The 11,562-nt window shown below is 38.0% G+C and overlaps 2 protein-coding genes across 2 annotated transcripts; both read left to right on the plus strand.

Moving 5' to 3' along the window:
* Positions 1–1,775: 1,775 nt before the first annotated feature.
* On the plus strand, positions 1,776–3,798 carry GCK72_018878 (uncharacterized protein; the record flags this gene model as incomplete). Its single annotated transcript, XM_053732780.1, has 6 exons — positions 1,776–1,964; positions 2,068–2,222; positions 2,778–2,880; positions 2,929–3,126; positions 3,174–3,467; positions 3,634–3,798. 6 exons carry the CDS (start codon positions 1,776–1,778, stop codon positions 3,796–3,798), a joined length of 1,104 nt encoding a protein of 367 aa, XP_053581693.1.
* Positions 3,799–9,085: 5,287 nt separating this feature from the next.
* On the plus strand, positions 9,086–11,116 carry GCK72_018879 (uncharacterized protein; the record flags this gene model as incomplete). The annotated part of the gene is made up of 10 exons (XM_003110591.2): positions 9,086–9,247; positions 9,387–9,458; positions 9,505–9,765; positions 9,817–9,919; positions 9,971–10,072; positions 10,117–10,209; positions 10,254–10,340; positions 10,388–10,497; positions 10,545–10,964; positions 11,024–11,116. 10 exons carry the CDS (start codon positions 9,086–9,088, stop codon positions 11,114–11,116), a joined length of 1,503 nt encoding a protein of 500 aa, XP_003110639.2.
* Between the last annotated feature and the right edge of the window lie 446 nt (positions 11,117–11,562).

Consider the following 11,562-nt stretch of genomic DNA (forward strand, 5'->3'; position numbering starts at 1 on the left):
TCTTTGATATTGATAGTAGGCTACTCGATCTGCGTCTCTTCATCTCTCATTTCCCTAACAGTTGATTTTGACGTATCAAAATCATTTTCGCCCAGCAATGGAATGCTATTTTCTTTCGAAATTAGAACAAAAAAGAACCGAAAGAGATACGTTTTGGTTTTTAGAAGTCTGTGTCGGGAGAGGCGAGACAAAATGGCGGCGGTGAAAGGTTACTCTTTTTCTTTTTGTGAGCAATACTTTGAGCAAGTAATGATGATGAGTAACTGGATTCCGGGGATGGGAGGAAGAGAAAAAGATAAGTGGATGAATGGAAATGAGTGGGCGAATGAATATTGGTATTTTGGACGAATTGGATCAGAAAACTAATAGTTTCACTTGGAGAATTGTGAAAGAGAGTCAGATGTTTTGAAATGGGATGGCCGAAAAGAGAAAAAGAATAGCTGAGCCAGAATACGGTAGTAAGGGTTACTACAGAAATGCAACACGAATTGATCTGAAATCAATTTTGTTTGTCATCAGATATTATGAGCTGTCATTTTTCTATGAATGTTGGCGGGTTTCTCATCTTTACGTTTTTTTTTTAAATCCCGAAAAAAAATTCGCAATTTTAAATTTTGCACCGAATCATTGCGTTCTTTCTCAAAGCTGTTAGCGTTTTACAACCCGGAGACTCAGTTGAACGTGAATTGGAGGATTCAGAAAAACTTGTATAGTCAAATATTGTATTTATGTTAATTTTTTCTATTAGTAATTATAATCCCTGGATATGGTTCTGATCCGAGACTCAGTTAAGGAATGTTGATACTGTAAACAGTACTGGTGGAGCACACATTCGTTCTTCTCTAAAGAACTTCTCTTTTAATGATTTATCGTTTTGGTTTTTTCAGTTTCTAACAAATCAACATTGCAAAAAATGCTTCAGATACTCCACTGCAAGTTTCAGCAGTTGACCGCATTTCGCATCAATCATCTTCCTTTCAAAAACTACTCAATCGTGCACCTGTTTGTTTTCTCAACGAGAGAAAGTCCCCAGAGTGACGTGATTACGAACCCATTAGCAAGAAAAGAAGAGCCAGTGCGGATTGAAAAGTACTTAAAGCTAGGCGAAGACAAGGCACCCATTCTGGAGTAAAGGATCCCCTTGAGATTTCAAAATCCGAAGGGTTGGTTTTCTCTTGTTTCCTTCTTCTCTTAAACTCTTTTTTCCAAGTTTCTGGCTGCAAACGAGAATGAAAAAAGTTTGTTTTCTCCGGTCCCCCTAACCAGTTTCTCCCCTTCTTTTTCCAATTCATAGGCCAATTTATCTAGAGAACCAAAAGCCGAAGAAGGGACGACAGTCGTCAAAGATGGCAGCGATTCACACATTAAAGAAGAGCCCATTTTTGGTTTATGAGCTAAGAAAAGAAAAGAAAAATGGGAGAATTGAGAAAGAAGAAATGAGATGGTGATGTGGTGATGACACAGCGTAATTTGATCAGGTTCTAGAGGAAGACATCCAAACGAATACCAACTTTTTTTAGAAGGTTTCTCTTCCGGAGGACTTCCGAATGAATCTGAACTAACTCAGAATAGATTTAGGTTTTCAAACTCTCAAATTCCTGGATTTCCTCCTCTTTTCTCCCATCGCAACAGTTGTCTTATTTCTCATTTTCCTCTCCTCAGTCCACTTTTCGTTCGTTTCATATCTCTCTCTCCGTCTCTATCTAGCTCTATGCACTCCCTTTTGATTTCCCAAATCCTCTCTGATTTTCAGAAAAACTCTCAATGGCTTCGTGATGCCTCATTCGAATCTTATTTTATTGCAACTCTTACTTCTAATCACCCAATCAAATGGCTCTCCAGCTGAAGTCCGGCTTATCAATGATCTCATGTCGGGATATGTTCGAGAGGAAAGACCGATTTTGGATAGTTCAAAACCTGTGAAAGTTACCTTAGGAGTTTCATTGCAGCAGATTATTAATTTGGTAAATTTTTTGGTGTTAAATTTGATTTAGAATAAAAAACGAATTCATCTAAAGTTTCTCATATTCCGAAAATTTAAAAACGGGTTTTATTGAAATATTTCAGTCTGAAAAAGAAGAACAGCTGGAAGTGAACGCATGGCTAAAGTTCTCTTGGCGAGATGAAAATTTACGATGGGAACCGACGGCATATGAGAACGTGACAGATTTAAGACACCCGCCGGATGCTCTATGGACTCCCGATATCCTTCTTTATAATAGGTGACTTCCGCGATTTTCAAATTACCAGGAAATATAATAATGTTCAGAAAACATATGACAAAAAATGACAAAAACGTTTTTCAGTGTTGATTCGGAGTTTGATTCCTCGTATAAAGTGAATTTGGTTAATTACCATACTGGATATATAAATTGGATGCCACCTGGTATTTTCAAAGTTTCGTGTAAATTGGATATTTATTGGTTCCCATTCGATGAGCAGATTTGTTATTTCAAAGTAAGTATTTCTTCATAAATTGATTATTTTCTGATCTTTAGTTCGGCTCCTGGACATACACACGGGACAAAATAGAATTGGAAAAAGGAGATTTCGATTTCTCCGAGTTTATTCCAAACGGAGAATGGATTATTATCGGTCACCGGACAAATATCACGGTGAAACAGTATGAATGTTGTCCAGAACAGTATGAAGATATCACTTTCACACTGCACTTAAGGAGAAGAACATTGTGAGTAGAGACTGTATGTTTTTCTGTTTGTCCGATGACTTAAATGAAGTTTGTCCGAAAATCAAAAAGATAAATAAACTTTTTCCAGATACTACTCTTTCAACTTGATTGCCCCAGTACTCCTTACGATGGTTCTAGTCATTCTTGGATTCACAGTCTCCCCAGAAACTTGTGAAAAAGTTGGTCTCCAGGTATGTGACTCCTTTCAGCTATGATAAAAGTCTGATTTTTCATTTCAGATCTCTGTTTCCCTCGCTATTTGTATCTTCCTCACTATTATGAGTGAACTGACTCCGCAGACTTCAGAAGCTGTTCCTCTTCTTGGTGTATTCTTCCACACCTGCAATTTCATTTCCGTATTGGCAACGTCATTCACCGTCTATGTACAGAGTTTCCATTTTAGAAATCAACATGTTCATGAGAGAATGGGCTTTTGGGTGAGTCTTGTTTTCAGAAAGTTGATACTACAGTTTTTAATTCTTAGATGAGGTTCATCTTACTCGAGTGGTCTCCATGGGTGTTGAGAATGAAAATGCCAGACAGAGACAATAATGTAAAAACTCTAAAGGACAGTTGGAAAGAGAGAAATCGGAGAGAATCTATGGCGAGAACTGCATTCGAATATGCGGATGGACCAGTTACACAGATACATACAATGGGAATTATGTTGAAAGAAAACTTTGAAGAATTGATTTACCAAGTGAAACAAGACAAAACGGCAGATGAGAAAGGAATTGAGAGATTACGGGTGTTGCAGAAGATTTATGATCATGTCAAGGTACGTCCAGTCAAAGTTTTTGACACAAACTCGTAGAAACATCGAGATAATTTGTATCCAGCTTCACATTCTGAAACAGTATGAACCCTGACATTCATAACTGACGGCATTTGGGTTATAATAAGAATTCCTTTGTTGTTTTTTTCAAATTTCCCTAAATTTTCAGATGATCCGAGAACACGACGACGACAATGATGAGGACAGTCGAGTGGCTCTCGAATGGAGATTCGCTGCAATCGTCGTCGATCGTCTCTGTCTTCTCGCTTTCTCAATTCTCATCGTCATCGTTTCCATCATCATCGCTTGGCGTGCACCGTATCTCTTTGCTTAAACTTCGTCACTTCTTTCACATAAAAGAAACCAATAAAACCATTCCATTTCTTTACGTTTTTCCCCAAATGATTGTATTGTGTGTGGGTAAAAAAGAATGAAGTGAGTAATTCAAATGTTCCCACACATAAGCTCAAAAGGGGGCACCAATTAATGCGTTTTTCGAGTACAAATCGTTTTTGGAAATGGGTGCGAATTGGAGGAAATAAGATGGATGAAAGACATAGAATGAATCGAAAAAGAATTTGAAAAGAAAAAAGACTAGAAGGTCATTAGGTGACGAATTAGTCAGTGAAGAGACTCGGGTTCTGGAATCAGTAGTTGACATTTAAATGTGAGATTTTATTAGATTTTCTAGAATTAGAAGAAGATTTCATTCTGAACTGAAACTATTGCCTGAATTTCAAATGGTGACGACTGTGAAGAATTTTAAGTTTCGGTCCTTTTTTATTTCAAACGTTATAAATTATTTTAGTGACTCAGCAGATCCCCTTTCTTTATTCCTTCCCAGTTCCCTGTACTTTTTCTCAGATCTTTGATGATCCCTCTCTCATCCTTGTCCCCACATGTTTCCATACATTATCAGATCAAAGCGCATCTGATGTTTCCAAAAAAGTAAGAGTCCATAGTTGAGCATCTCAACCCCCTTCTCCTTCTCTTCATTCACTCCGCCCCATCTTTCCTGTTTCCAAATCAAATTCACTGTCCCTTATTTTCTTCTTTTCTTTTTTCCTCATTTTCCTCTGACCCTATTCTTTGTCTTTTTTTAGACTACCCATTCAATTTACTTACCTTTCGAATCTTCTTCCACCTCATTTCTGTATATATTTCTTCGTCAAGACCCCAAAAATTTGATTAGTCGTCCACCTCCCCGTCGAAAAACGACCGAAAAAAACTGGAGAACTGAAGCCGATTGGTTTGGATGATAGATCGGTATGGGACTGCTGTTTGGGAGGGATCCTAATTGAAAAAGGATGTCGTCAATCTTGAAACCAGTGCCAGAAGCTCTTGCTTCTTGCTCACTTCTCCTTGAATTTCACTTTTCTCCATCGTCGTCGTCATCATCATCATCCGGTTTGAAAGAATAAGAAGTCGAAGAGTAATGGATTTTATGGTCAACTTTATGACCATGGAGTTCGGCATAAAAACACCGACGACAACGAGGAGAAATGGGCGGGGCGTTGTCTGAGGAAAGACTATGATGATGATGACCGCAGATCTTCTCCAGAAGTTTTTTCCGACATTTTAGTGTAGGAGTAGAGAAGAATGTGTAAATAATCTTGGAAATGAGCAGAGATCTTGTGTCATCTCAGTTTAGAATGGCTGTTCTTTGATTAGCTGGAAGTTTCTTTTATTTTCGAGTACGATGAGACCACAGAAACCAAGTTCGATCGGGGACAAAGCTAGTTTCCATTTTTCATATTTTCCGGCATTCATTCTGTATAACATGTTTGAACGAAAACAAAATATCTATGATACCATCATCATATCTAATTCTGAAGTTTCAGTCAAAACGTGGTTTCCTCTTGTTGCCTGAGACAATAAAAAGTAGTATATGAACTTCATATTAGGTATTCAGGGCTATCCTTCATTCTCCTATTTTCTGTGTTGCATAGATCATATTTTCTTTGTAGGAAGTTCAACTTGAGTTGAGAGGATTCTGCAGCAAGGAGATGCAGTTCATTTTTTGGTCTATCGTCCCAAATGTCTATAGTCTGAACCTGATTAACTATTAGTTTGACGAAAAAAGAATCAGAAGTGCTAGGCACTTCAATTGCTATGATACAGTAATTTTGTCAGGATTGTCAACAGCCTTCGACGTCAGTATCTGTGTCCGATTTCCCTTCCTTCCGACTACTTTGATCTCCGAACCTTCTGGTATCCCATTCTGCAGAATCTCCAAAAGAACAAATTCCCTATTTCTCTCTTTTTCACTTGTACAACCAATTGTTCGACCACCTATCTACAACCCATTTCCACCACTACCACCACCACTCTCCGCCTCCCCATTCCCGACTTTTTCTCCAGTTTTTCTTTCCAATCCAAATTCGAACTAACCCACAATCCTTACCCTCTTTCTCCTCATCTTCTCTTCCTCTTCCTTCTCTTTTTCTTTCATTTTTTCTTCTGTCTTTGAGCTCGTCCAATCCGTTTTCTGCTTGTTTTTCCCACCGTCAATGTTTCGGAGCCCATCCTTTCCGTTTCTCCTAAAAAGAAAGAGTAGGAGGAGAGGAAAATGAGCTTCCAAGAGTGAGCTGCTTGTTTCCAAGTGCCTTCAGAAGTTTCTAGTTTTCACTTCTTTCTGTTGTTTTTTCTTTGCGGTTGGGATGAAATGAAGGACCTCCTGGAGTCGTGTGATTCTAAGGAGTCCAGTTACAAGGTAACCTTAGGTCCAACGTAGATTTTGATCTTGACGTAGGTGGAATCAGGGAATGATGAGGTACTAAAGATCAGATATTAAGTTAGATGCACATGTTGTTGCTCAACAAACTCTCGTAGCAAACATTTCAGCATCATTAGATCCAGGTAGAGACTGAAACTTTAAATTAATAAATTGGTGGACATGGTCTATCAGTTTTTTGCATCTTTCGGTGGAACATTTCATAAAAATAACAAGAAGTTCTATCATATACTTAACAAGATGTCGTTAACTTACCTATATTCCTAGTTTGACAGCCTTGCCAGAGAGCTCCCCTTGTGAAACTATATCTCCGATGATATCATTTCCTTGTGGTAGGTAGGTCAAAAGTGTGCATCTCCCTTTGCTCCCGTTATCCATTGTGGCAAAACAAACAACAATATCTATATTGATACCTATCTGTTAGCAGGTGCCTGGTATTTTTTAATTAAAGACAAGTCTCTCATTTCCTGATTCATTCAATGTTCCCTACTTTTGTTTCTTCATGGCTGCTTACGTACTGACTCTTTTTGATCCTTCTGATCTTCTTCCCAGTCTATCCATCAATTACTGAAACATCCCAATAAAACATCCAGATTAGCACCCACTCATTTCAATATAAATTTCCGGTACTTCTGACCTTATTGTCTCATATTTCTCTTTCACTGTCTACCTTCTCCGGGTGGGAGGAGTAAGTAGGAAACGGAGTGGAAAAGTGAGAGCCTGTCAAAACAAAACGTCCGTTTGTTGTCACCCTAAATCTCGTTTGTCAGTCAGTCGGCCACAAAAAGTTGAGGTGATCAAAGATAAAGTGTGAAATTCTTTCCTTTCTTTGTATGTGTTTCATTCAAGATTTCTGGTTGGCGTAGAGTTCACACTCCGTGTCTTCTCATTTAAAAGATGAGTTCAATTTGAGAATTGGAATTCCTGGTTTTTATTTTTTTTCGTTTTGGTGTACGAGAACCACCTTGAAACCCTACGCAGTTTCAAACTTTAAATGTCTAATTTTCAAACCATCGAAACATTTTGCAATTCTTCAAAAATCTCTTTCGTTTTTTTTCATATAGGCATAGACTTTCTGTGGATAGTTTTTGAGTTAAAAAGTTAGTTGTGCGCTCTAGAGAGCAATCAAAATTAGTCTTTTAAAGTATTCCGTTTTGAAAATGTCTAAAAATGTGAAATTTTCCAGCTAAAGAGAATCTAAAGCAAAGTATATTACAAAAACCTGATCGTTTATTTTTATTTCCATTTCAAAGTTACCGTAACCAGTCGATTCTCAGCTGTTCATTCGTTTTCAAAAAGACTATCCTTGACTCATTGAGCTCTCAACTTTTTTTGTTCTTCCTCCTCTCTTCATTCTATTTTACACTTGCTCTCCCCACCAAATACTTTATGACACGATGAAATGAGAAACGAAAGAGATGTAGAAGAACAGGAAGATGATGATGATTGCTTCGTTTATGACTACATTTTGTGAAGAAGCTAAACCAGAAAAAATTGAGAGTCGCAAAAAAGGTATATTGGTTGGAGTTGGTTGCTGAAGATAATAAATGAATGGCGACGTTTTTTAGTCTCTTGTTACACTGTGTCAAAAAGAGAGTCGTGATAAATCTTCGCCTCTCCGGGGGCCCTCTTGTCTCTTCAATTTTCTGTCGCCACCCTCTTCCACGACCCGGATACCCTGGATCCGGGGGACAGAGATAGGCAAAAAAAGATGATATCTCTTTTTTTATCTTTTAGAAATTTTATTATATCACCAATTATATCTCATCGATACCAAAGTAGTATAGATGGGCCTGGAGTAGAACCGAGTTCCCTCAAAACATATGTTCCTCTTCTGATACCGCTTTCCGATAGCCGCAGTCCGCCGACCGCACCTGTCACTTATCATGTCATCGTTATCATGAAGAACATGAAGAAGAAGAAGACTCTTTTGAAAATGAGAAAGAGTGCACGATTTATGTGCATTCTTTGAGATCCTGAACGATGCAGCAAATGCTTTTGGAAGCTTTCTTGGGCTCTGAGAAGTCGTATCTGGAACAAAATACGGATACTCATCACTACAAAGTACACATTCACTTGAACTGCTTTTTCAATTGCCTTCTTGAGCAATTAGAACTCGAAACTCAGTTTAATTCTGCCCTTTTATTGGGACATTGACTCATTTTTTGTTTTTCTTTTCGTCTAATTCTTTATTGTTTTCTCATGCTTTTTCCTATTTTTGTTTTTGTGGAAGCTACGGTTTTATGATTCTCGTTTCCCTCTTATCAGATTCCGAAGCCACTGCCGTTCAGGAAAAACGTTCACGCCATACTGAAAGAGGGTCAGTTGAGAAAGATCAAATTTCAAAAAGTGAGAATGATCATTCCAACTATTTTTAACTTCTCCAAGGGTTTTCCAGGATTTTCGAAAGAGTTTTCAGTTGTGACTAATCAAATCTTAGAAGAGTTAACTTAGATTGACAGTCGGTACTTTGTTTTCAAAGCAATTAATCCCAGACTCCTTCCAACTAATAAATTCTCGTTCTACACTCCCGATATCTCAATTGAGACTTCATCATTTATCTTGCAGATTGTTTTCCAGCCATGTCTTCATTAGTCATCTACTCTTATCTTATTCCATCTTCTTTCTCGATCCACCCTCTTATTTTTTCCTTTTTTTTCAATATGAATTGGTCAGTGTCACCAGCCAACTCTCCAGAGGAATCCTCCTCCCATTCCACACATTTGTTTTGTGTTCGTTCCTCCCTTTTTGCAACATTTTCCTCGTTTTTCGGGTTTTTCACTATTCCTCAACTACTCCTCTTGACCAACAACATTTCATTATCATTTCAAAATATATATTTCAGATCAACCCCAAATGCTCTTCATTCCCTGATTCTCATGTCCGTATGTCTGTCTGCGCCCTCCTCCTCTCATGCGCTATTTTCTGTGCGACACCGGCGTTTGGATCACTTCAGGAACGTCGGCTATATGAGGATCTCATGCGCAATTATAACAATCTGGAACGACCAGTAGCCAATCATTCGGAGCCAGTTACAGTACATTTGAAGGTACGCACTGTCAGATTTCGGGAAAAATATTGTTTTTGAATATGTGAGAAGGCTGAAAAAATACTTCGATGTTGGAAAGATTCAATTAGCTCACCTGACTTCTGTAAGATACTTCATTAAAAAAGTTTCCAATTTCCAGGTAGCCCTCCAACAAATAATTGATGTGGATGAGAAGAATCAAGTAGTTTATGTCAATGCTTGGTTGGATTATGTAAGATTTCATTCCATTCGATTCCAGTATTTCATCTGATTTTCAGACGTGGAAAGATTACAATTTGGTCTGGGACCAAGCAGAATACGGTAACATCACAGATGTCCGATTTCCGGCAGGAAAGATATGGAAGCCAGATGTTCTTCTTTATAATAGTGTAGATACGAACTTTGATTCAACTTATCAAACAAATATGATTGTTTATTCATCTGGGTTGGTTCATTGGGTTCCACCAGGAATATTTAAGATTTCGTGTAAAATTGATATCCAATGGTTTCCGTTTGACGAGCAGAAATGTTTCTTCAAAGTGAGTTTTTCTTAAATTTATATTTGATATTGAACGTTCCTGAATTTGCAGTTCGGATCCTGGACATACGACGGCTATAAACTTGATCTTCAACCAGCAACGGGTGGATTTGATATCAGCGAGTATCTTCCAAATGGAGAATGGGCGTTACCATGTGAGTTATTGATGAGAAAACAAATGAAAAAAGAGAGAAAAAAGTATTCAGTGACCACTGTGGAAAGAAACGAAAAGTTCTATGATTGTTGTCCGGAACCCTATCCGGATGTTCATTTTTATCTTCACATGAGACGACGAACTCTTTATTACGGTTAGTTTTAATTTATCTTGAATTTTTAATGAAATAGATTACAGGTTTCAATTTGATTATGCCATGTATTTTAACAACACTTATGACACTTCTAGGATTCACTCTTCCTCCAGATGCCGGAGAGAAAATTACACTACGTAAGGTTCTCGTTTCGAGATGATTTGAAATGCATTGTTTCCAGAAATCACCGTTCTTCTTTCGATTTGTTTTTTCTTGAGTATTGTTTCGGAGATGTCACCGCCCACTTCTGAAGCAGTGCCACTTTTAGGTAACTTTAAAATGCAATAAATTCATATCAACCGGGGGTTCTCTCAGGTATCTTTTTCACGTGTTGTATGATTGTGGTCACTGCTTCCACCGTCTTCACTGTCTATGTATTGAACTTGCACTACCGTACTCCAGAGACTCATGAAATGGGTCCATGGGTAAGAAAACAAAGATTTCTGATGTCTTTTCAATGAATATTTTGCAGACTCGTAACCTTCTTCTCTACTGGATTCCGTGGATTCTTCGTATGAAACGACCCGGACATAATCTAACCTACGCTTCACTTCCATCTCTTTTCACTTCGAAACCAAATCGTCATTCGGAATCTCTCATTCGAAATATCAAAGAAAATGAGCATTCGTTGTCTCGTGCCAACTCATTCGATGCAGATTGTCGTCTCAATCAGTACATAATGACTCAGTCGGTGAGCAACGGATTAACGAGTATCGGAAGTATTCCGAGTACAATGATATCTTCTGCAAATGGAACGACGACAGATGTTTCACAACAAGCAACACTTCTGATTCTTCACAGAATATATCATGAATTGAAGATTGTGACAAAGAGAATGATCGAGGGAGATAAAGAGGAACAGGCATCCAATAATTGGAAATTTGCTGCTATGGTAAGATTTCTCTTTTCTTTTATTTAAATCCCTGTGAAATTGAAAACATCTTCTTGCAGGTTGTTGACCGCCTATGTCTCTACGTTTTCACAATTTTCATAATCGCCTCAACGATTGGAATCTTCTGGTCGGCGCCGTATCTTGTCGCCTAAAACTAAATTTTATAAAATTAAATATATGAATACTGTAATTATTTAATTAATTTCGCTTCTTTTCCCTCTGTTTTCTCTTCTTTGTATCGCTTCCGAGCTTTCCCGTTTAGTCATTTCGTTCCATCCTCCTGAATTGTGATCACTGTTTTCCAGACACATCTTCTCTCTGTCCCTTCTAGTCCACCTTTTCACCTGTTCGCTTTTCTCCGCTCTTTTTCTCTCTGAATATCTTTCAAAAAGAAACACTTTTGATCGCTGTGATTCATTCAATAAACTATTTGTTATTATAAAGTCTGAACGGAATTTTCTGAAAGAAAGGGAGGCAGGTATATATTTAACTTAACAAATACAGAAAAGGGATCACAAGTCAATAAATTATGTGGAAGTTCCTGGAAACAAGAAATGGGGAGAGAAGACCAGATGAGAGAGGGACAGAGAGAGAGAGA

This window comes from Caenorhabditis remanei, chromosome V, assembly GCF_010183535.1.
Source record: "Caenorhabditis remanei strain PX506 chromosome V, whole genome shotgun sequence".
Taxonomy (NCBI): domain Eukaryota; kingdom Metazoa; phylum Nematoda; class Chromadorea; order Rhabditida; family Rhabditidae; genus Caenorhabditis; species Caenorhabditis remanei.